The 26647-nt window shown below is 36.5% G+C and overlaps 1 protein-coding gene across 3 annotated transcripts; it reads right to left on the reverse strand.

Annotated features, from left to right (window-relative positions):
• On the reverse strand, positions 1–26623 carry LOC149530496 (pleiotropic drug resistance protein 1-like). 3 transcript variants are annotated; one of them, XM_089808203.1, is made up of 24 exons: positions 26307–26623; positions 26093–26213; positions 25825–25913; positions 25602–25686; positions 25318–25477; positions 25142–25218; positions 25015–25059; positions 8253–8343; positions 7878–8179; positions 7520–7786; positions 7048–7364; positions 4204–4364; positions 4019–4122; positions 3771–3930; positions 3562–3684; positions 3216–3334; positions 2749–3081; positions 2361–2651; positions 2186–2269; positions 1976–2109; positions 1439–1666; positions 1127–1298; positions 593–847; positions 1–511 (listed from the first exon to the last, which is right to left on the reverse strand). In XM_089808203.1, the coding sequence occupies exons 1-24, from the start codon at positions 26621–26623 to the stop codon at positions 242–244; spliced, it is 4305 nt and encodes a 1434-aa protein (XP_089664329.1). In that variant the 3' UTR covers positions 1–241. The 3 variants fall into 3 exon arrangements, with proteins under 3 accessions (XP_089664329.1, XP_089664328.1, XP_089664330.1); XM_089808202.1 differs by having other exon boundaries at positions 3216–3337; XM_089808204.1 differs by lacking the exons at positions 1–511; positions 593–847; positions 1127–1298 and having other exon boundaries at positions 1618–1843; positions 3216–3337.
• Between the last annotated feature and the right edge of the window lie 24 nt (positions 26624–26647).

A 26647-nucleotide genomic window follows, 5' to 3' on the forward strand; every position in this document is an offset into this window, starting at 1 on the left:
TTACGGCAACTACAAGCCACTTGTATATTTTATTTCTAAAATGCCAACAAATAACTTAACCTGAATAATCACAATCCTATATGATTTTTTAATTCTGTCCATATGTTCCCTCACGCGTGCCATAGTTCCGTTGTAGTTTTTGGGAAACCCTTGGACGGGGGGTCATCAACCTTGATCTGAAAGGTAAAATATTGAATTGTAATGCAGGCTGTTTGGAATGGGGATTTTACTGTAATCTGATCTACCGCTTCTGAAAGTTCAAAAAATTGATTCCCAAGCAAAAAACAAAGCCAAATAAAATAGCAAACCCTGCCATGACAAACCCCACGCTGCCCAAATGGTGTCGATAGTAACCAAAATACTCCTCCACAAAATGCTTAACAGACAGCTCTGTCCCGTCCGGCATCTTCATACTTGTCCCAACATCTCCGTACTGCGAAGAAATGAGGCCATAGAGGCACCATGCCATTGGATTTGCGCTGAAATACCATTTCCACCATGGAGGACACCTCTGCCATTGTTACCGCAGGTATATCAGTTGCTCCTTCTTTACAAGCTAACTTTCATTCAATCGGAAAGGAAGAGTACCTACCGTGCGAGAAATAATGAAGCCTGAGAAGAGGATCCACAACATCAGAATAGGCACTGAAACAACTAAAGCCATGTTATGGTCGGGAGTGATTGCTACGGTCGTCATTCCGAGGAACGTATAGGAAAGGAAGCCGAAGTAGAAGAAGAAGAGTTGCCACAGAAATTTCTCTACATTCCAGTCAAAGCCCATCGTGAAATACACCACGGAGCTGTAGGCGAGTGCTTGAATCAACACATGTGGAAACTCAATTGTTACCTGCAGCGGCAAAAATGAAGGATAATTTGTACTGTACATGTAAGTAAAACATTTCTCCAAAACTATAGGGAATTACAGAAAGAAAGAAACCTTAAGTTTGTTACGAAATTGAAAAGCTTTTAAAGAATTTACTGATGCAAAGAGATCTACAATTTAAAGTATCTATTCTTTTAGCCGAAAGTTTATATTTCCCTACAGGCTGTGAAGAGTGTTTGGAATTTGTACGGTCGCAATTTAGGGAAAACCTAAAATTAGGGAAAACGTAAAATTAGGGAAAACCTGAGCCAGGGCATAAGGCAGTGCCGAATACATGCCAGCGGCCCTTTCACGGTAGAACACCATCCTTTCAAGCCAAACCACAGGTTGTACAGACATTTCATTTGTTACCCCAATAAACAGGACAGATGCAAACATGGAACCAAGAGCGTTCAACAAATCCTGCTGCGTGCTTCTGCGTCCATTTAACCATATATTGTCATTGGCTGTAGTTTATTGACAATTTATGGCAAAAGTTACAAAATAAATTCTAAATTGTATGCATAAGTTTCTTGATCACAATTCATAAACAAGGATGGAGATCTTTAACAACACCTCTTTGAGCCAAGATCCCAGCAAATTGAACCAAATATCAAGGACATCGAAAGTGTGAAGAAAAAACGCACTGCTGTGTATTGGGGATTCCGCCAATAAGACCAGTGCTGCTTCCACAGGCAGGCTATGAATTGCTTATGGAAAGGCTGAGAGTACCGTGTAGGGAAATGGATGTCCTCTGAATCCCTGAATGGAGTGCTCAAACTTTCTACGACGGCCATATTTTCTCTGTAATAAATAGTGCTCAACCAAATGATGTCATCTTTTAGAAGGCAGTGGTATTCTTCAGTTTTGAAAAACCTAGTGATATTCAGGCCTCTTTACTTTTGCTCATTGGATAAGATAGGGGAAAAGCAGGGACAATAATATATATAATATTTACTTTCTATGACGGCCATATTTTCTCTGAAATAGTGATTAACCAAATCATGTCATCTTTTAGAAGGCAGTGGTATTCTTCAGTTTTGAAGAACTTAGTGATATCTAGGCCTCTTTACTTATGCTCATAGAATGTAATACAATATTGATCAGACTTACTGAAACAATCGTGACTTTTGATAGATCTCACCAAAATCAATCCCAAGACGAATTTCCTCTGCTGTGTAGGTTACCTCCAACATCCACGTTGCAGGATTAACCCCTTTCTCAATCTTCCTAACCCCGTCGATAGACTGCATAAAAGCATCATGAGCAGTTGCCTCTTTACCAAAGAACTTACTTTTGGAAGGAATTATCATTTAATTGTACCTGAAAGTACTCCAAGAGGTTGCTACAACGCGAACCTAATGGTCCTGCATATATGACTCGGCCTCCTCGTTTCATGAAGAGAAGCTGCAATGCTTTCATTAGTTTAATGAGAAACGGTTCTTTGAGTTTATTATAGGTAGAGCACACAGTCAGCATATATTAAAGGACTGATTACCTCGTCAAAGGCTTCAAAGATATCCATGCTTGGCTGATGGATGGTACAGACAATTGTGCGTCCTGTATCCACAATATTTCTTACCGTTCGCATAACAATGGCTGCAGAACGTGCATCCAATCCTGATGTCGGCTCATCCATGAACACAATGGATGGATTTGCAACAAGCTCCACAGCAATGGTCAATCTTTTGCGCTGCTCTGTAGACAAGCCGGTCACTCCTGGGAGACCAACAAGAGCATTTCTCAAAGGGGATAGCTCCACAAGCTTCATTACCTCCTCCACAAACATCTACAAGTTCTCACAAATATTTAATAAGCAGCAGCAGGGGATGATGAAAGAGGTAGTCAAACCTAGTGAAATTTCAAGGACTGAAAAATAAACGAACCTTTCTTGTTTCTTCATCGACTTCAGTGGATAAACGAAGCCAAGCAGAGTAAATAAGAGATTCATAAACAGTTACATGTGGTGAATGAATGTCATTTTGTTCACAGTATCCTGAGATCCGAGCAAATTGTTCTTGCTTCTTGGGGTAGCCAGATACGGTAATGCTGCCCTCAATGTAACCAGCAGTTTTCCTTCCAGCCAATACATCCATCAAGGTTGTTTTGCCAGCACCACTAACTCCAACCAAAGCAGTAAGAATGCCTGGCCGGAATGCTCCACTTACATCATGTAATAGCCTTAGTTGATCTGCTACAACACCCTGTTGTTTCATTTCCTGAACGCAAAGCATGCAGAATTTCAGTCCCTAGGTTCAGCCTGGAGTTTGGTTAATATTACAGGATGGATCGATATGGAATCAAGTTGCAATAAGAATTTAGAAGGGAAGCTGTGGTAAGTTCTTTGACATACCTTAGGCATGTCAACGTGATAGTTAATCTGGTTGAAGCAAAGAGATAAGGGCTTGAATGGAAGTACCATGCCCTGTTTTTTATTTGGTAAGTGAGCAGGGCTCATCATGGCTGCCCCTCCTCCTGCAAATGTACAGTTGATAGAATTATGATGATCATATGAATTAGATTTTCTCAAATCCAAAAACAAATTTGAATTTTCCATTTATTTACCTATAACTTTTGACGTGCCTGACACATCATTCATGCAGAAAGAATAAATACCTAATACCTATTATAAAATGAAAAATATTTTCTGACTGTTGAACAATCTAATCTTTAGAAAAGGTACTTTTTTCTCTTTTTACCATCACAAGTCGATACATCATCTCCAACGGTTGTTCCAGTAACATGAGAATTTTCTCCTGATGTGTTTTTATAAACCTCATTAAATCTTTCTTCATCAACCACAGACTGAGGTTTTCCATGCGCTGCACAAAAAATTGTGTAAAGCCTTTATCCATGATGTACACTTTCTCTAATGACATAAATTTATTGTGAGTAGCCTGCCACTTACGTTTGAGAAGGGCTAAAGCAACAGTATACAAGACATTAAGTAAGACGGAATATCCCAATACAGCTCCTATGCCAATCCAGTACCACCAAGCATGCGGAAATATCCCACGGGATGTCAACAGAAGTTCCCCCACAGTCCGTTTTATGCCATGCCCTACAGGCTACAGTTACCAACAATAAATGTTCAGACAAAAGCACAATACCTTCCAACCATTAAGTAAAATATATCCAAACTTTCACTAAACTGACCTCGCCCCATCTCTTGCCCAAAAATTCATTTACAGCAATAGCATTCTGGGCATATGATAGTGGAGAAGTCCAGTAACCCCACATCCACCAGCTCTTAATATCCTCTGTTTTCAAAATAGAATCATTAAAACATAAACATATTTCATTGAGCAAGTTACTTCTTGTGTACGCTACTTATATTATACCTCTGGATAGGATAAAACCGCCTAGGACCAAGATGACCACCATGGAAAACGAGCCATAAGTAAAGGAGACTACCATAGTTTGACCTACAGAAGCCACTAGGCGAAACAGTGCCAAAGCGAACTGATTTAGGAGAAAATAAAGCAGGAATTGACGAAATAACCTGCATCAAACATATGATTTAATTCACCTCACACTTTATAATAACCTTTTTAATAACCTGCAAGTAATCATGGCAATCATGAATATTAATCTGATTTCCATTTTCAATCCACCTCTCGCTGTTTACTCTTACAGATTAAATCTAGAGAATGAACTGGCCAAGTAACCCGCAGTGGCTCATTAATGAGTATTAAACATCTAGCTTTATTACTTCACTTTCAAATCTTATGTAGTATACCATAAACCTTATATTCTTTGTTATTTTACTATAATAATTTAATTGTCAAAATATATTTGATTAGACCGATTATTTTGAATTATTTATCAAATATAATTTTAATTTTATTATTATTAATAAACTGTATAATTTTAATTTTACTATTATTAATAAACTGTTTTGAATGATCAGTTTTTCAATTTGTGTGTTGAGATAAAAATGAGGTGAAGTGAAATTATTATTAGCATTCAAGAATAATTAATCAGATTTCTATAGTTCATTAGAAATACATGTGATTTTTCTAGAATTTGGTTGTGTAAGAATTTTAAACACCAACGTTTCAGATCACACACAGTGATACATCATCAGAATGAGGAGCGTAAGAGAATAAAAAAATAAGTGCAGGATTACAACTTATTTTACTATTCTCTTGTACTTTGTACTCCTTCATCCTGATGACGGATCACTGCGTGTGATCCAAAATGTTGATATTAAAAATTCTCTCACTATCAAATTCTAGAAAAAATCACATACATTCATGAATAATTACAAAGAATAATAAGCTTAAAGAAAAAATCGAGTACAGTCAGTTATAAAATAGAATATATAACATCTTTAAACAGAAGAATATACTATACAGAATGCCTATCAAAGAGAGGATATAATATATTTAAACAAAAATATATATTATATACAAGGCTTAGCAGTTAAAACCAATATAAAATTTAAAAATCATATCAGGTGCTTCATTTTGTATTGAGGTATTTGCTTTTGAAAAGTTGACTATGATGATTTCCAAAAGATGGTAACAAAGGAAATGAAAACCTGGACAATGAACTTAAAGAAATATAAGATAATTAGTTGCTGGCAAATGGAAAATAAGCAAATAAGACGTAATCATTTGTCAAGGGATTAATTCAACAAGCAAGTTGCAAAGTGAAATTGGAAAGTAAGATGCTTGTTAAGGGTATGTTGTCATAGAAAATATGAAATGTTGGTTTTATCCTAAAATTGAAAGATAATACATGTAAATAAAGAAAGAATATAATTTGTTAAAGAAGGTGTTGTTTAAAAAGTTGATTAAATGATTTATAGAAGTATTATTGGAAGTTTGATGATTTTAACTCACATTAAATCAAATATTGTCTATTCAATTTCTATTGTTTTAAATCATAAACTTAAGCCATCTACAATTCATATGGAAGAACTCAAACTGATATTAAGGTATGTGAAAATTATTGGAAATTTTGATAGTCATTATTTTGTACTTCATATTTTTCAGCTTCTTAACTTTCATTTGATTGTGATTGGAAAGGTAGTTAAGATGATAAGAAGTCCGCATCCAATAATTGTTTTCTACTTGGTCTGGATTTGTTCAAATAGAGCTCAAAAAAGCAAAGTCTGCTCTTTCATTTATAGAAGCAAGGAAATTGCAGTCACTTATACAATTACACACATTGTGCTTTCAAAAATTTCTAGAAGAAAATGAAGAAAAGAATTCAGTTTACTATATTTATTATGATAATTGATTGAAATTAAATCAGCCAAAGATCCTATTTATAATAATAAGGTAAAATATTCTGATTTCACATATCATTTTACTAAAAAGGAAAAAGTAGAATTGAAATATATAAAGACTTGTGAATATCACAAAAGTAATTACAAAAGTTCAATTTTTTAAGTTCCAAGATCATCTTGCAAGTACACATTTAATATTTTTCTAAATAGTTTAAATACATATTTTTACAATTTTTAGGAGTATGATTTGTTTTATTTTTGTATTTTATTTACCATTTTAAGAGGGCACAAGCTAGTTTTTCAACTGCATGGTAAATGTATGAAGAGATCAGTGTACTGCTTTTACTTATATTTTGTTAGGACTATTAATTCTTAAAAGGTCATTGCTCATTCTATTTTTGAACAATTAATATATGAGAAGAACATGGTGACAACAATGTGCCAAGTTTACAATATTTTAAATGATGAAGATTTTTCAGAATGCATATTGATTGTTTATTCAGTAATAGTTAATGGCTGTAAGTGAATATCTTTCAGTGTGATGATATATGCTATCGTGCCAAGTTTACAATATTTTAAATGGTGAAGGTTTTTCAGAATGCATATTGATTGTTTATTCAGTAATGGTTAATGGCTATAAGTGAATATCTTTCAGTGTGAAGATATATGCTATTATCTATTAATTCTTTCTCTTTACAATTAGTCTTCAATTAATCATTGGACATTAATTTAAAAATCTTTCTTTGTCAAATTAATTCAATAGATAATTTTATAGAGTGATTTGATAATATTGATTGAATCTAAAATCTTATCTCCCATATACATAATGTTAAATACATTAATTTTTAAAAAATTTAATTTAAAAATTAAATTAAAAAATTCACAATCTTAAAAAAATTTAAATATGAAGAACAAAAGCTTAGTACACTAATAAGATAGAGATCCTCACCTTGTAACTAGAGGATTATAACCAATCGCATAATAAGTCATGAATACCCAAATAGCAGACTCTACCAATGACATGGGAATGGTCAGCACCCAACTGCAAAATGTGCACGTCCAAGTCGGATAAAACCTCAGATCTCTTTGTTTGTATAAAACTGGAAGCCTGCCTATTGTAATTGCAAGTTCTGCGAACCCATTAAACAAGCTAGCCATGAGACTAAAGTAGAGTGCACCGAGGTAAGTGCCACCATCAGTAATTGTTTTATGGTGCATCCTTGTCCGGAAGAACGTTGTCATGGTAATAAGAGCTAGAAGGCACAACTGTTGCAAATGGAACACACAGTAAGTTAGGACTGAAAATAAGTTATATGTTTTTTCTAGTTTACTATTAAACAATCAAGACCGATTTTCTCTTTAGTTCAATATATGAGCAAGATACAAGCAATGGAGATCTATTGGAAGGCTTTGAACATTACTTGTATGGTTTTGAAGATATGAATGAATGCATTCCTCTTGAAAAGTAGACATTCCCTTGAAAAACAGGCCTTGAATAGCTCTTTATTGGTAGCTCCATACATAGAAGTTGAATGACTCTTACTTTTATTGTATGAATCTCTTAACTCAGTTTGTAGTTTTCTGCCCACATGAAATGAGCGGAAAGCTTTGGAAAACTCCTTTACAGAAACATACCTATAATGGCCTTCATTTGCCCAATACTGCTGCTGATCCTTTTTTGATGTCACCTACACCCAAAGAAAAAAAGTCTTAAGAGTTTTAACCAATAAGTCAATCTACTCATCTACATTGTCGTTTAAAACAATTTAACATGCTTACTTCTTGAAAGAAATCCGCTACCGCTTTTCTCTCTGGGCAACGAAAACCCATGTATGAGAAGAATTCTAATCCATGATTCAAAGGACCTTGATATACAATGTGACCTTCAGAAAGCAGAATAATGTCATCGAATAATTTAAACATTTCTGGAGTTGGCTGCAAGAGAGACAGCATAGCAGTCATATCCAATGTTTGAACTAGTTGGCCTATATGCTTCACAATTTGTAATGCAGTGGAACTATCTAATCCTGTAGTTATCTCATCCATCAAGAGAGCTGTTGTTGGGCCTGTCAGAATCTCTCCTGCACAAAGAGGATGAAGCTGAATCATCAGTGAGTCCTCTTTACAATTTATAGTGATAAATTTATGTTCTACCTGTAGTCACGCGCTTCTTTTGGCCTCCTGAAATTCCTCTCCGCATTTCATCACCCACCATCACATCTGAGCAAACGTCTAGGCCCAGACTCTACAATATATGGGGTGAATAACAATTCTCAGCAACTACGATATTGGTTTTAACTAAAATTTCAAGAAATATATCATAAAGAGAAAGGGTTCCAAGCATTCCACATGTTAGATTGTCTAAACCAGGCACAATAGTAGAACATATATTCTCAAAGTTAAAGATTACAGTGCTTGTAAATGTCCACTTTCATTTCCTAAGAGCATAATTTAAGTAAATCTAATTTTGACGCCAACTGCATAGTAATCCAGAATATAATTACGCTTGAGAATTGTAGAGATAACTTTTTGACACCAATTGCATAGTAATTGTATATAATTACACTAAGTTTCATTGGTTCTTATATATTAGTTAGTTTTTACTATCTGTTATAATAAAATATTAAATTGAATTGGAAGAATTAGCACTAGTTTTTTCAATTATTTGATTAAAAATATCAATTAATCATCTTTTTCAAGCTTTTAATTAATATTATTTTTAAGTAAGAGATATTTTCTTCACTAAGTCAAATGAAAATTTTGTAATGAGAAAACAATTTCACCACTTCTATCAATATTTTTAAAGGATTCTATATATAATATTAAATAAATTTCTCATGGACTAAAAAAACGTCATTTATTCTTGTAGAGATGTGATTCATTCAAGAGATTTTGAGGGATAATTTTATATATGCTTCACTAATCTATCATGTTAATTTTTTCATGAATTAGTTAGAAGCACAAGACCACCTATTTGTTGTTGGGGCCACATTCTTTTATTGAAACTATCATCCTACTTAGTAATTGATCCATTTATGGTTTGGATGTGCCTCATTTTTCAAAGCCGGATCCCTAACTTAGCCTTGGTTATATTAGAACAACTAGGATATCATATTAAACATTTTCATGAAATAATGTGGAGTCAGATTTGCTAGCAATCTACTACCAACGAGTGACTAGTTCACATATGATTTCAATATGACTCATTTTCCAACATACCACTAATAATCATAGCAAAACAATTATTCTTTATAAATAATAAATGAAAATAATATAAGTTTTGAACCCTTTTTCAATTTGAGAGTTTTTACATGTTGCTTTATATTTCTATTGCTTCTTTTATCAAGAACATGTGAATATTTTATAAATTTCAATAAATTATCGAAATACAATAATAATTTTAAAATATTATTTCTTAATTGATTTTAATTGATAAAAAATAAATCCTCAAAAAAAGTAAAATTTATACAAAAAAAGAGAATTTAATTTTGAAAACTTAAAGGCATTTCCATAGTAAAGAGAAAATAGTTTTTAACTCATGAATTTAAAAAATATAATTTGTCATTTACATTCATATTGCTTTTTTTTTAAAAACTAAGAGGGGTAAATTTTTTATTCAATATCAAAGAGAGCTGAACAAGACAAGAAACAAATAGAACTACATATCTTTATCTCGGTCCACAAGTTGATCCAGCAATTGAGATAAATCAAGGGGAAGCATCCTAGGATCAAGAATGTTCCAAGTCGGCCCTTGCTCAGAGGCCCATTTAGCCAGACAATCAGCCACACCGTTCCACTCACGAGGGATATGTAGAAAGGACACAAAATCTAGAGAATTGCATGACTGAATGATCTGTTGAATAACCAGAGCCAAATGCCAATCCACATGCACAAGGTTCCTATTATGCAATAAGTTCACAACCACTTGCGAGTTAGTCTCACAAATGATTCTTTTCCAGCCACATAGACAACACTGTTCCACTGCAACCAAGATAGCCAGGGCTTCCATGAGGTTATTAGTATGGTAACCCTTGTAAATAGAAAATAAAAACTGGATATCACCAGAACTATCACGCCCAACTCCCCCAATACCAGCCGGATCAGGATTTCCTTGAGAAGAACCATCAGTGTTGATTTTAAAAGTGTCCACCTCAGGAGGAGACCAACGTTCCTAACGATTAACTCGCTGAGGGTGTTGCTTAGCTCTATTCCCAGAGCAGGTGTGGGGGATTGAAGGAGAGCAAACATGAAGAGGAAAGGAGAGGTGAGAGTAAATACTAGCATCAATAGGATCGAAACCCCCACCAATGTCACATTTAGCAAGGAGTGTTTCTTGAAGAGAATTAACAATGCTCCCCCATAGGTGCCTGATCTCAAACTGCAAATCATGAAAGATCCTTCTATTCCTCTCAAGCCAAACATGCCATAAAATAAGGGAAGGGCCGATAGTCCAAGCAAGTTGAAGAAAAGAAGTCTTGGAAGGGGAATGGCCCAAATGGTCCCAGAATTCAAACAAAGAGGACACATGCTAGTACGTGCATCCCCACACACTCCACCAGAGGTGCCAAATCTGTTTGGCAAAGGGGCACTGGAAAAAAAGGTGAGATACAGTCTCTTCACTATTGCGGTAGAGAACATAGATGGAAGGCCCCTGGAAGCCTCGCTTGCAGAGATTATCCCAAGTGAGACAACAATTGTAAACCAAAATCCAGAGGAAAAAGTTACACTTAGGCCATGAAAAACTATTCCAAACTTTCTTCCACCAAGAGACCTCCACCTCACCAAAAGTTGCTTTGTCAGCGCAAGGTACCCAAAAGAAACAGAATACTTGCCAGAAGAAGCACCTCCCCAAGCCAAAACATCAGGTTCCTGCAACGAGCTGCACTCCCTAGAAGCCAATATTTGAGATAGTTCCAGCCGATCTCCCAGTGAGCCACCCAGAGGCCAATCAGAAGAATTCTTCCATCTATAACCCACAACAAGGCCTAGGTTAAAAGCCTCTTTATAATGAGCCACCTTATTCCACCCAGCAGAAAGGAAAGAATCACAAAGAGCCTGCAAGTGAGGATGAGAGGAAAGGAGAGGAGGATGCCCATTCCAAAAATCAGTCCAAAATAGAGCCTCAGTGCCTCTGTTGCAGATCCAAAATAAACTTCTCTTCACCAGGTGAGCACTAATCTTGAGGGTATGCCACACCATAGAGCCTCTTCCCTCAAGAGAAAACTTGGAAACTTCTGAAGGTTCAACACTAGGTAAATACTTGTGTGACAGGATACGGGCCTAAAGCTGAGACTGACTAGTACATCAACACCAATAGAGCTTGGCAGCAAGAGCTTGACTGCACAAGATACCAGACCGAAGGCCAAGGCCTCCTTCCTTTTTTGGCCTACAAACAGTATCCCAATTGATGAGGCTCCATTTGGTATGTTGCAAATTGTCACTCCAAAGAAATTGGCGAGAGAGGGCATAAAATTCTTTAAGAAAATACACTGGGGCAGCTTGAACCATGCTTTTGTATATGGGAAGAGCTTGAATTACAAATTGAAGGAGTGTCACCCTACCAGCAGTAGAGAGCCACTTGTGAGTCCAATTATTGACCTTTTGTCGAAGTTTGTCAAGCAAGCTTTGCCAGGAAAGCCTAAGCTATCTACCAACCACAATAGGGACCCCCAAGTAAGTTAGAGGGAGAGACACAATCTGAAATCTCAAGATATTAGCAAATCCTATGCTGGATTGACTCAGGAGCGTTGAAGAAAAAAATAGAGGACTTGTGGTCATTAATTTTCTGCCCAGAGACAACCAAATAAGAATCCAAGGTGAGCCAAAAGGCTTTAGCTTCCCGAATCTGAGCTCTCCCAACAAGGGCAGTATCATCAACAAACTGAAGGTGAGAAAGAACAGGCAAACCATTTCCCCATTGCCATCCTTGAATCAAATTTTGGGAAACATGAAACTTGATAAGTCGACCAAGTCCCTCGGCCATAATGATAAACAAATAAGGCGAGATGGGATCTCCCTGACGAAGACCTCTAGAAGCCCCAAAAAGCTCTGTTGGTTCACCATTAAGAAGGACTGAGAAGGAAGGAGTAGTAACACAACTAAGAACCCATCTAACGCAATATTGACTGAAGCCAAAAGCAAGAAGAACTTTCTGCAAGAAATCCCAATTGACTCTGTCATAAGCCTTAGCCATATCAAGTTTAATAAACATAGTACGTTCCCTGGAAGTACACAGAGTGAATAGCTTCAGAAGCAATAACCACCCCATCCAAAATTTGTTTTCCTGTCACAAAACCCCCTTGTTCCTCAAAGATAACCATAGGAAGGCAAACTTTAAGCCTCTCAGCTAGGAGCTTAGTGATGATTTAATAGACCACATTACAAAGAGCAATGGGCCTAAAAAAGTCCCGTTGATTAGCCTCTTCCTTTTTCGGAATAAGGACTAAGAAAGTAGCATTCAAGGCCCAAAGCATTTCTTTGTTGGAAAAGAACTCCTGAACCACATCCAAAAGGTCATGATTGATAATATCCCAAAATTCTTGAAAGAATTCAATAGGGAAACCATCTGGCCTCGAAGCTTTGCCCTTCCACAAGCTGAAGACCACCCCCTCCAATTTAGACATACTAATTGGCCTCACAAGAGAATCATTCATCTCCCTGGTCACAATAGAGGGAATACAAGACAAGATAGTATTCTCCTCAATCTCTGTTGGAGGTAAATCATCTGAAAAAAGAGTTGAGTAAAACTGAATAGCTTCCTTGGAAATAGCTTGAAAAGAAGTCAGACACATCCCATCAGAAGTAACAAGAGAAGAAATGTAACTTCTGTTACGTCGAGCCTGCACAGATTTATGGAAAAATGTAGTGTTCTTGTCCCCTTCCTGAAGCCAGTCAACTCGAGCCTTCTGTTTCCAATAGATTTCTTCTCTAAGATCCCACTCAGCTAAATTAGCAGAAGCTTGGGATTTTGCAATGCCAAGAGCTTCTGAAAAACCTAGATCTTGAATCTGCCTGGTAATAACATCAAGACGATCCTAAGCCCTCTTCTTCATAATATGGAGATTACCAAAACAATTCCTGTTCCAATGCTTCAACTTCCTTTTAACAAATTGAAGTTTTTTAGAGAAGGAGAACATAGCAGTGCCATAGGTAGGGCCTCCCTGTCTCCACCAGTGAGCCATTAAGTCATGAAGAGAAGAGTCTCGAAGCCACATCAGCTGGAACTTAAAGGGAGGGTTCTTGGGGACAACAACATAACTAGCTGTGAGCTTAATAGGCCAGTGGTCAGAACCTCTCCAATCAAGAATTTCAGAAGAGAGCAAAAGAGAACCAGAATTCCAAAAGCAGTAAACAAGGAACCTATCCAAGCGTTCTGAGATAGCATCATTTCCAACTCTTCGATTGTTCCAAGTAAAGAGTCCATTGAGAGGTGTGACATCAAAGAGATGTAAAAGATCAATATTTTGTCGAAGAAGCTCAGAAGAAGGACCCAGGCGAGCTAGCCCACCCCTCCTCTCCTCTAAACTGAGAACAGAGTTGAAGTCTCCAACCACAATCCAAGGCAAGAAAGGATGACAGCTTCTGACATGCTTAATATGATCCCAAAGCTTAGACTTGCCAGGGAGATCAAGAGGAGCATACACATTAGTAACAAGAATCATCTCGTCAGTCTCTAGAGAGGACGCAACCATTGAAAGAGCTGAGAGGCAAGAAACCTAGTAAAGTGGCGTAACTTTCCTAGGATCCTAGCTGATGGCAAAACCACCATAGCTCCCCAAAGCACCAATACACTGACATTGGCCTAGAAACCAAATGTTAGGAGCACATCTAAACATGGAGTCCACTGAAAGCTTGGTCTCCTGGATACAAAGGATATCCGGAGAATGTTCAACCACAAGATCGTGAACAACTTTTTGTCTGGGGATGCTATTCAACCCCCTCACATTTCATGAGAGAATAATCATTGAGTAGAGTGGGGAAAATGCTCATGCAAGGTCTTGACAACCCCAGACTCTACCAATAAATCACCTGTAAGTTTATTTTTTTCCTGATCTTGCTTTCGCCGAACTCTTGAGGGAGTAGTAAAAGAGACTTTCTTAAATGGTCTTTGCATCAGGCCCAAAGCAAGAGAAGATCCCTTTCCTTTACCAGAGGCAAATACATCTTTAACCAAATCTGCTAGAAGAACATCGTCCTTTTCCTATGGAGCAGGAGAAACCACAAGGGCACTAGACTCAGGGCCAATAGAAGTCTCCGGCATATGCTGAACCACAACATCCTAGTTGCCACTAAGAGTAGAATTCCTCCCCTCTAAACCAGTAGCTGCACCCTAAGCCTCTATAGGAATACCTTCTTCTATAACCATATTGTCAAGAACCTCAAAACAATTAAACTCAGAGTCCACTTGCCGATCTAGCTGAGATCGTTTTTGACCCCGCCCCTTAGCACGGTCTCAAGCTGGGATAAAACCATCCTTATCAGGACCAGTAGAACTGGATGGCCCTGACCCTTGACTTGAAGTGTTCATATGAGCTTTCCCTGTACCTGCACTATCAGACTGAGCATTTCCTTTGCCACTAACATTTGGACCATTCCCCTTTCCATCATTAGCCATCCTTGGGCCAGAAAACCCAACAGGGGTACCATTGCCTTTGGAGGCTTGAGGGCATTGACGCTGTAAATGACCATACACATGATAAAGGCGGCAACGAAAGGGAATAGATTTATAGTCTACCTGTTGGATCCAAGAAGAAGAGCCAAGACAAATTTTTAGAGAATTTGGCAAAGGATTATTTAAATCAATTTCAACACAAATATGGGCATAGGAAATAACCTTTTTGTCTAGATATTGGTGGGCTATAGCAATCGGCTTTCTGAGCACAATGGCAATCTGCCGCAAGATATCCTCACACTAGAACTCCAAAGGAAGTCGCGGCAGGCGGACCTAAACAGGAACTCTCGAAGGAAGATCCTCAGCGAAATTGAACCCTGGATGCCAGGGTTTGATAAAAAGACCTACTCTGTCATAAAAATATGGGCCTCCCTCAAAGACCCGATTTCGATCTGACATGCAAGAGAAATTCACCAAAAAGTAGCTATTCCCAGCCAACATAATGTCCATATCACCTTCCACCTGCCATGAACGGTGAATCCAAGCTTCCAGAGCTGCCAAAGAAATCCGAATACCAAGAAACTTGCATATCAATGCATGTGTGGCCAAATAGTCCACATCCTCCATTACCGCTTCTGGAGGAATAACCAACACAAGCCGATCCTGGCTATGTGGAAAACAACCATTAACTTTATTTAACTTTTGGTGCTCGCTAACATAAAATGGCTCCTTCTCCAATGACCGCGCCCCAGGAGAAGATCCATCACAACCAAAGGCTCCAACAAGAATGAGACTTGTGGAAACCCCACTCGCAGCCATAATAGCCAGGCAAGCAAACTTTGAAAAAAAGCTCTTAAAATTTGTTTTCCACAATAAACGCAAACCCTGCACAACAATAATCGTCCAATATTGAAGCTACAAAAGGTCTCACCAGATAGAAGAGAAATGGGGCGCTCTCCCTATGCATGCACAACCCAACGGCAGCAAAACAAGCTTCCAAAACCCTCACACACAGCCGCTTCCGGTTCCTATCCTCCCTTCATCCTTCCCGTGCTTGCTCTTGTTTTTATCGTAGCACACCAAAAATAACACTCACATTCATATTGCTAATTACATAGGGAAATATTCAATTTACTTTTAAAGTACTCACCAAAAAATTGTTTAAATCTAAAATCAAATATTAGCTAAATCCATGAAATGACTAAGATACAATTTTATCAAACAACTCTTTAACTACGATCACTCAATTATGTATTGGTTTTTTTATTGGGCACACTATCATTGATGCGGCATAAAATTTTGTATTGTAATGGAACTTGATGGACTTGGATATTTAGTTGGTAGTGAATGCCTATAAGGTAAGGGGCTGGAGAGGTGGATTTTATTTACATCTATAGACTCTTAATATTTATATATGAACTTAAAAAAAACTTTTATAATTTAGTAAAATCAATCACTATCAACTTAAAACATTATTTAATAATAACTTAATTTTTAAAATTGCTTTATAATATTAATAATAAAATATAGGGGTTCATTCTTTCCTTGTCAAAGTGCCATCAATAATAGTGCATAGTAGTTATAATTTTAAAATTAGTTTATGATATTTAATTATATACTTATTTCTATCAAAGTCCATAAGGTAGGGCATGCAAAGAGCTTAGGTTAAATCGAAGTTACAATTGAGAGATAATGTATTAACTACTTTGACACTATCCCCATTTTCATTGCAATTTAGGATGATTGAGTCCCTTTAATATTGGGTTAATAATATACATTACTCTTCTTGCTCCTCTATTTAGGGGTTTCTAGAGGTTGGAAAAAAACTAAGGGACAAACTAACAAACTATTTCCACATTGATTCCACAATGAGTTTGATTTTGTCTTGTAATTGACCCTAGTTTTGAGTGATTTAATAATTTTGTGAGTTTCACTAGGGTTTTGTGGGTTTTTGCAATGCGCTTTTCTGTTATGCCAATTGCATGCTAGCATGATTTAAAGTGAGATGCAAATAATATTAAAATTGGGTCACTTTATTTCACAAAACAAAGATTCTTTTGGGAAAAAACAGGGTTACCCCATGATTCGAGACTAATAGAGTATAACATGATTGTTTTTGTAGACTAATGCTTCTATGATGCATTCTAATTTGTTATTGCAAATGTCTCACTAAACCAAACAAGTATAGAAATTGAAAGATCTTTTCCTCAACAAACATAATTCAAAATTGGTAAAATGGTTTATAAGACATTTTTGAAAACTACCAACATTCACCATCTACAAAGACAATAGTTACAATCTAGATAAAGAAAATGACTAAATTTTTTACAAAAATGAGTTAAGTGATGATCAAAATACATTTCTATCCATGAAATTAATATTAAGCTAACATGTCAGCCTACATGACTTTTCGCATGCTATTTTTAATCAAACATAAAAATAAGTCAAATAAAAGACTATTAAAAACTTAAAAAGCGTAACTTAAAAATATATAAAAAATTAATAGTAATTTCTACTTTTATTTTGTGAATTTAGCTTATGATAACTATTTTATCATTTTCATATTCACTTTCTGAACACTTTATATACCTTTTAACCAATGAATCCAAAGATGACATCCTCCTCTCCATCCTTGAAGAGAGTGTTACAAGATGCATTCCTAAAAATATTGACACTAATTACAATAGAATTCTTGATCGCCTCCTCACCATTGAGGAATTAGATGAAACCTTCTTCAACATGGCCTTGGAAAAATCCCCAATATAGATGGGCTACTAGTTGAATTTCATAGAGCTCTTTGACCACTCACCTGTCATGACTTTTATGATGTCTACCATGAAGGTATTGAAACTGGTTATCAGTTATGAAACATTATCAATCAAGAGTTGATCAAGCTAATCCTGAAAGGTAAGGACACGGACACTATGAAGGGTTGGAGACCCATTATGCTCCTCAAAACCTTGTACAAATTAATTCCAAAAACTTTGGCATGAAGTATTAAACAAATAACTCACAATATTATTCACCCACAAAAAAATAGTTTCTTAGGGGAATGATTTATCTTAGATAGCTTAATCCTTTCTTTGGAGCATATGGAATATGCTCAACAATCAACACAAAATGTTGGTATCATTAAAATTTACTTTAATAAAGCATATTATCACATTCGTCGACCTTTTATCCTCAAAATGTTAAAATGGCTTGGTTTTGGACCGAAAATTTGTGAACAAGTCAAAATACCTTTTTTATGAATGCTAGTGCTAGAGTGGTTGTTTTTGGATTAATGTAAAAGCAAGTTTTATAGGGATTTGAAATCCAAAAGTATAAAGAAATTGATATAAACAATGAAGTACAAAAATACAACTATGTTGGCAAAAGATAAACCATAGAAATTTCCAATATCATAAAACTAGAGACCAACACAAAAGTGAAAAACCAACAGATTATCCAGACTGACAAAATTCCTAGAGTGGTTGTTAATAGTGTTTTCTCTCCTCAATTTCTTTTGCAAAAATCAATTCACTATAGATGCCCTCTAGCTCTTTTTTTAATGTTCTTGTGATCGATGATTTAGCATATCTTCTATAATATGCTCTTGCCAATAAGCTACTTAGAGGAGTCTCCCTTCTAGGAAGTAGGTCAATGCTCTCAACACCCACTTATGCGCTGACAAAATAATTTTTATTTATAACTTAGTAAAGGATGTAAAATATTTGCTTGATATTTTTGAGGTTTATTGAACTCAGTTCCAAGTTCTAAATTGGGCATGCATGAAACTTAGATTATATTAACAAGGCCCAACCCTCACCCTACTTGGATCCCTAGTGAATGGAGGGAGGTGAAAAATGGTGTTATGACAAGATATCATGGGATAACCTTAGGAGTTGGGATTTCTCTCAAATATGTAGAAGTTGTTCTTTGCCAAAATCCAGAATAAACTTCTCTAATAGATTCATTTCTATGACTGGAAGAATTCAATTAGCCAACACAAATTGATGGAGTACAGCTCTGATACCACTGATGAAGGTACGCTCTGATACCACTTGATGAAGTATGCTCTGATACCACTTGATAGAGGGCCACACCACCCTTACCCACTCACAATCAAGAAAGCAACAATATGGAAACCAATAAAAAAAATGCTTCACAAGAAATTTTATTATACTTGAAGATCCTTACAACACCCACAAGATGATATCAAGCTTCTCCTTGAGCTTCCACTCCTCGAGCTTCTCCTTGAGCTTCTACTCCTCAAGCTTCCCCCTTGAGCTTCTACTCCTCAAGCTTCCCCCTTGAGCTTGATTACAAATGATAATAAGCCTTGCTTAAATAAGCACTTCTAACCCAAGACATTACAAACACAACCAATGTGGGATAAAAGGTAAATACAACTATCTTTAAATAAATATTAAATTCTCACCCAAATACAACTAAGCACTCAACAAATATTAAATACATGATTTATCCAAAACCTTCTAGAATTTCCACCTACACACCTCGATTAATGAAATGACAACTATTTTTCTTATTTTTTTATTTTATGCCACCTATGCACCTTGAAAATAGAAATTCCTCTTTTCTCCTTTTTCCCTTATTTTATTTTTAAATTATTTTTCCTTCTATTTTCGTCACTTTCTCTCTCCTCCAGATTTTTTTTTAAATTTTTTTTACATTCAACATGTCTCCCCTTTATTTTGGATGCAAGATGCTCCTGCATCAGACTCCCCAGGTCCGAAAAGATGTTCTAATAGCTGGAAGAACATCTTTCGGGATTCAGTACATAAATCCCAAACTGGTTCTTCACATATATGTCCTCCAAATCTTCAACTTGCACACTCTTTCCCTTGTTTTTCTTCTTCTCCTTTACATCCACCATAGGTGTTCTATAGGTTTGCTTCCCATGCTGATTTTCAATCTTCTCAAAATTTGCCAACTCAACTCGACTGCCAACACTCAGGTTTCTCCTATCGAGTGCTTCATTCTGCAAAGGAATCAAGGAAAACTTCCTACCACCTTTCTCAATAGTAAACACATTCCTAACACAATCATGCATAGCCCTGCAATCATACTGCCAAGGTCTACCAAGTAACACATGACAACTGTTCATATCCACAATATCGCACAATACTTGATCCTTATACTGCCCAATCTGAAAATCAACAAGACATTGCTCTCTCACTTCCAAAGCATGCTCACCTTGCAACCAGCCAATTCTATAAGGACAAGGATGTCTCAATCTCTTCAAACCAAGTTTTTGAACCATCTCCTCAGCAACAAGGTTATCAGTACTACCACTATCTATAATCACCTTGCAAACTTTCCCACCAGACTTACAACAAGTTTTGAACAAACTAGTCCTCTGAAAAGAATCCAATGTCTTCTTACCCATTAGTACTCGCCGAGCCAACAAACTTTCTCCTTCCTCAAGCTGATTTTCCTGGACTTCAACCTCATTCACAATAGTAGCTGTCCTACCAATAGAACATTCAAAAGATCTATGCCCTTCTTGACCACACTTGAAACAATTACCTCTGAATACACGTCCACCTGTCCTTCTTCTTTGTTCAATAGGTTTTGGTTCACCTTCTACTTTTGGTTTAGCTTGTACCGAACTATCTTGCTTCTCCTTCCCTTGGGAACTACCTTGATTCTTCCTCTTTAGCTTCTCCTCTGCTCTCAAAGCATACTGATAAGCATCCTCAACTGTGGAAATATTCAGCATACCAACCTCATCTTGAATATTGAATCTCAAACCATTAATATACCGTGCTACCTTCTCCTTTGACAATTCTCTATGCCCAGACCGAATAGTCAACTTGTAGAACTCCTCAGTGTAATCCTTCACAGTCATATCCTTCTGTTTCAGATTCTGCAACCTCTTAAACAATTCAAGTTCATAATCAGCCGGAATGAACTTTGCCTTTAACTTGGTCACCATCAATTTCCATCTAGTGATCTTCATTTCACCTTCCTCTTCTCTGTCTCTTTGCAGTTCCTTCCACCAAAGAGCAGCATGTCCCTTCAACTTAGTTTGTGCCAACCTTACTCTCAATGGATCTTCAATACCCTCAAGCTCAAAGTAGTCCTCTAATTCACCAATCCAATCAATTAGGTCTTCAAGATTCAAAGTACCTGAAAAATTAGAAACCTCCATCTTATGCTTCAACTTCAACTGAGATCCAGGTCGAGCAAACTGACTAGCCCTAATTCCAATAGGTCTCTCCTCATGATCACTTCTATCCTCACTAGTAGCTTCAAAGTCTTCAGCAACTTCGTCATATCTGTCTTCAGTACCCACATGCCTAGGTACACCACCCAAAGCACTCACAATTTCAGCAATCATGTCACTCTTTATCAATGCAATTTCTGATTTGACCTCTGCTCTTATCTTCTCTAAAATTCTTTCTTCCATCGCTTCACTAAGGTCATCATTTTCCTTGGGGTCCAATCTTCTTGGAGGCATCTTCCAAAAATTTAGCAAACCCTAAAAAAATCCACCAATCTAAAAGATCAATCAACCACAAGATCAACCTTCTTTGCAAATCCTGGTGTAAACTGCATCACGTTCGGCGATCTGTCCACACACTCAGGAACTCCCGCTCTGATACCACTGATGATGGGGTACAGCTCTGATACCACTGATGAAGGTACGCTCTGATACCACTTGATGAAGTATGCTCTGATACCACTTGATAGAGGGCCACACCACCCTTACCCACTCACAATCAAGAAAGCAACAATATGGAAACCAATAAAAAAAATGCTTCACAAGAAATTTTATTATACTTGAAGATCCTTACAACACCCACAAGATGATATCAAGCTTCTCCTTGAGCTTCCACTCCTCGAGCTTCTCCTTGAGCTTCTACTCCTCAAGCTTCCCCCTTGAGCTTCTACTCCTCAAGCTTCCCCCTTGAGCTTGATTACAAATGATAATAAGCCTTGCTTAAATAAGCACTTCTAACCCAAGACATTACAAACACAACCAATGTGGGATAAAAGGTAAATACAACTATCTTTAAATAAATATTAAATTCTCACCCAAATACAACTAAGCACTCAACAAATATTAAATACATGATTTATCCAAAACCTTCTAGAATTTCCACCTACACACCTCGATTAATGAAATGACAACTATTTTTCTTATTTTTCTATTTTATGCCACCTATGCACCTTGAAAATAGAAATTCCTCTTTTCTCCTTTTTCCCTTATTTTATTTTTAAATTATTTTTCCTTCTATTTTCATCACTTTCTCTCTCCTCCAGATTTTTTTTTTAAAATTTTATTTATTTATTTTTAAATTTTACATTCAACATGTCTCCCCTTTATTTTGGATGCAAGATGCTCCTGCATCACAAATCCTCCTTGGTAGCCATGGTTATATTTCTTCTTGTTGATTACCTTCTAAACTATGCTACAACTCGTTAACTCAACTAATTAGAAGCTTCCTTAGGGTCAATATGGACCTAATAAAAATGACATGCATATTACTTCATGTAGACACATTGTATCCAATTAAAAGATAACTCTAGGATTGGGAATCATTGACCCTTACACTCAAGGAGATTTCCTTACAACTAAATGGATTATTCAAGCCCTGAGTGGTGATCCTTTGTGGATACATTTGGTTTGTTACCACATCCAAGTTGTCAACGCTGGATGCTCATGGTCTCTAATCAAATGGATGGGAAAAATCTTAATTGCTCTCTTCTTCAAGACTCTTGGCTCAACTTCATTCAAATCCATTTGGAAGGCTTGGTAGACCCCTTCAAACAAATTATCTTTGTATGATCAATCCTTAAGGCATGATTTTAGCTTTTCTTCTTCCTCCAAATGGTGGGATTGCCCAATTCAACTTGACAATTCTCTTTTTACTACCAAAAAACTCTTAAAGGAAAACAATTGTTCAAAAAATGCATACAAACCTTATATGACTCGTGGGACCTATCAACTTTAATATACCCCCCTTAGAACCATCTAAAAGTATTTATTGCCCATAATTTCACTCCCTACCCACCTCAACCTCCAATGGAATTGTAAATTTGACCATTCTAAATGGAGTAAACTAAGTGTGTTCATTCGGAGGTTTAGAGCTGATACATGAGCTCAATTGATAGCTTGTAAAATTCTCCATGTTAAGCTCCCTATTGGTGCATGCCTCTCTTTTGTCTCTCCTTCTTTGTCTTTCCTTTTTTGTCCCAAAAAGGAGATAATTAAACATTCTTTCTAGTTTTCTCCTCATGTGCAATGACCATGAAATCATTTCTTATCCAAATTTCCAGCTCTTTGCAAGAAATTTTTTGGACTTGGAAAACTGCCCTTCTTGGCCTCTCTTTGCACCACAATGTTGTTTTATAGACCTTCAAACATATTATCTTAAAGTTTATTTGGAATTTTTGTTGCTATGCTATTTTTTCTCACTTTTTATACCATCCAAATAGAGAGCTTGATGATTAGTTATCTACCCACTACTCATCTCACACTCTCCTTCAATCTTACATCCAAAATAACTATGATCTCAAAAACTTTTTGAGTAAGGTGAACATTCAATTTAATTTTGCAAAACAAAATCCATTAGCTTTGAGTGTAGTATCAATGGACAAACATCATGAAGTTTAAAATATCATTGAAGACTTTGGTTCAGAGAAAGGAAAGAAGAGACAATATTGAAGGATATTTTTTTGTTGATCACTTCCTTTTCCTTAGAAGATTTTGTTTATGCTGCTCTAAATTGCTTTAATGCTAGAGTTGTAGTTTGAGGCATTTGAGGTATTTTTTTGCATGACTTATATTTTCACATTGTGTGTTTGTTGCTATTTTTTTGGCTCAGACTTCCAAAAGTTGTGGTCCTAGGAAGACTATTTTTGTGTGGCTTATTAAAAAAAAATCTACGAAGACACGCTTTACTAATTTATTTTTTACATAATTGCCATCATGAGTAGGTATCACTCAAGGTTGTATTTCTTGAGCTATTGTTATCTTGTTGTTGCTACTTCTTTAACAATTTTGCTATAATTTATACTCTTAGCTATAATTATATTATACATTTTATTCAATAAATTTATAAACTTTCAATAAATGACAAATTGGAAACTTTAGGTCTTTAGTATGTTTTCAATTTGAAAATTGATCATATTAGTACCTCACTAAGTACACTTTAAGAACTATGACAAATAATAAGAACATACAATTGTTACAATACAATGAATTACTTTTTGTATCATAAATATAACTTTTTAATTTGTTATAAAAAACAACTTAAATTTAAGAAAAATAAATTATTTTATCATTAACAAAATATAAGACTATTAACCTCTAGAATAATATATTAAAATAAATACATATAATACCAATTTACATTCTTCCATCAATATTTAATATCTATTAGCCCAACTTGACAATATATTTGTCCTCTACACCTATTCCATAATTTGTAACCCCTGGTTCTGATCACCATGGTGCTGAAAATAATCTTCTTCTTTTTTCTCCAAATTACAAACCACAAAAGATGTGTAGACAATAAGGGTTCGTTTGGTTCTGGGAAGATGACAAGAATTGACTTTTTCAAAACCTGGATTTGAAAATTTGTGTGTTTGTTTCAAAATTTGCAAAATGGAATTAACATACGGGACTTCCAATTTTGCCTCAAAACCAGATTTTCCAACTTCCTAAAAATAGTAGGAATTGAAAATCAAAACTTGGTTTTGTTTTTTAAGGAGTGTAAAAACAATAGATTGGACTACTTTTTGAAATTTGCCTTCAACTCCAAGCTTAGGCATAAAAATGTGTCTTAACATGCATCTTCTGAGTGAAACAAACGGTTTCAGTAAAATCCCAAAAATTGGAATGAAGATATACAAAACCTTGATTTGGCTAAACCAAGGTTTGACGAAATCCAGATTTTTTTAATTCCAAGAACCAAACAGACCCTAAACTAAAATGCATATCTGAGCAAGGGGAACACACTGATTTTATTTCAAAATTCCTTGTCTATGTTAAATTCTAGTTTACTATTTAACCACTGCTCAAAAAGACTTTAATTCCAAACTTCTCTTTTATATGTTAAATTCTAGTTTACTATTTAACCACTGCTCAAAAAGACTTTAATTCCAAACTTCTCTTTTATATGTTAAATTCTGGATTACTATTAAACCACTGCCCAAAAACACTATTTACTTGTTAATTTGTAAATGCGAATTATGAGTCGTTGTCATGCTTGAAACAGAAATAGGTTCCATGAATATCAGAAAAAGAGATTAATACCTAATGAGTAAATCTATGGGGAAAGCATAAGATCTAACCTGGAGTACGTAGTCGACTTTGAAGGTCGAGTCGCGAAACAGAGCCTGTGAATATTACTAAAGATATGAATTGAGTGGCGGAAAAATCATCCCATCCCATCTAAAAATATGAATCGAGTACTCGTACCTTCATAAATGTGTCAACATCTTGATCGGGAATAATACCGGCTTCTTTCTCTCTCCTCCACAATTCCTCAAGCATCTCTACCATTCAGCAAATCTCATTTTCATTAGACGCTTTCACTTTCTATGCGGTAATTCTGAGGTTCGACAGTTAAAAGAAGATGAATGTGCAGAACTCACCGTTTTGGCCGCCAAAACCTTGGCATCTAAGAGCGAACTCAAAGGTTTCTCTCACAGTCATTTCTCCGAAATGAATGTCATGCTGGCCAACGTAAGCTGAGACTCTCTCTGCCACCAATTCATTCACATCTTGACCATTGTATCTCACACTTCCACACACCTGCAACATCGACGTTCAAACATATGCATGCTTAACATCAGTCCCAGGAAGGATTAAAGTCTAAAAACAATCTCAACAGAGATCAGTGCCAGAAACAGTACCCATTGTGACATAAGTAGCCTACCTTCAGGTCCGTAGTAAGCCTGTTAGCAAGAGCCAAGAGCAGAGTCGTTTTCCCCGACCCTGGCGGTCCAAGGAGCAAAGTCATTCTGCATCATACAAGCCCAACATCACTGGCTACTAAGAAAATACAAAACAAATCCTTATTCGGAGTTTTACAGGACACAGATTTCTGAGCCACCGCCATTAATGTAATAAAAACATTGAAGAAAGAGGTTTTGATATACCTGCGGGGTTTGACACTGCCGCTAATGTCATTGAGGATCTTCAAACGCCTTTTGCTGTTACCCACAATTGGAAGGCTCCCTAAAATCATCTGAAGAAAGAAAATGTAGCGTCAGCAAAAATCAAAGGTACTGCAATGCCCTGGAAGGGCAGAAATCCTTGATTATTATATACTTTTAGTCTAACAATCAAGTTGATTATTCTAACAATCAAATTTAATGTGATGTTTAAGTTGTGCGGGAGAAAGTAGACATCCAGAAACAATATTACCTCGGCGATGTTTAGGAGAAAGTTTGGAATAGTTGGAAGAGCTCTGGTGCCAACGTGGACGTCTGCTTCCACCTTCAAATCCTCGAAACGGACCTCAACTCGGGGCAGCTCTATTCCCACTCTAGTGCTCCAAATCATTCCAACCATAAGATGTAAAACAAGAAGTAGAGAAGGAGATGAAGAAACGAGTAAGTGGAGTGAATTTATAGAATACCTATCGATTCTGTTTCGCATTCCGTGGAGCAAACTTTCATAGTCCTTAAAAGAGTCCCGAGCGATATTCACTTTGGGGAGAGCAAGGGAAGCAGTGTATTCATGTGGAAACTTGTGAACCGCCGCGCAGTTGAAATCTTCCTCCCCGTCCCACTCCCCGTCCCTCTCCCTCTCCCTCTCCCTCTCCCTCGCCTTTGGAGAAAGAGAAGAGGAATGAGAAACTACTGTAACTTCAGTGAGGGAGCCCCACGACAGCCGACAAACACTAGTTTTGTGCCCACCCTCCATTGCTACGCCTTCCATCCGATTCTCTGTCATAACTAGAATTTGGACTAAGTGGCA

Source organism: Cupressus sempervirens, chromosome 11 (assembly GCF_028749045.1).
Source record: "Cupressus sempervirens isolate cs-2001-9-10 chromosome 11, ASM2874904v1, whole genome shotgun sequence".
NCBI classification, from domain to species: domain Eukaryota; kingdom Viridiplantae; phylum Streptophyta; class Pinopsida; order Cupressales; family Cupressaceae; genus Cupressus; species Cupressus sempervirens.

What these genes read in the sequence shown, in the direction of transcription:
- LOC149530496 (XM_089808202.1), bottom strand. Translation starts at nt 26,623, where the DNA reads ATGACAGAGAATCGGATGGAAGGCGTAGCAATGGAGGGTGGGCACAAA. An exon ending in TGCTTTAGCCCTTCTCAAAC is followed by an intron (nt 3,685 to 3,770) that starts GTAAGTGGCAGG and finishes TTTTTTGTGCAG; the next exon opens with CGCATGGAAAACCTCAGTCT. An exon ending in TGATGTATCGACTTGTGATG is followed by an intron (nt 3,338 to 3,561) that starts GTAAAAAGAGAA and finishes GTACATTTGCAG; the next exon opens with GAGGAGGGGCAGCCATGATG.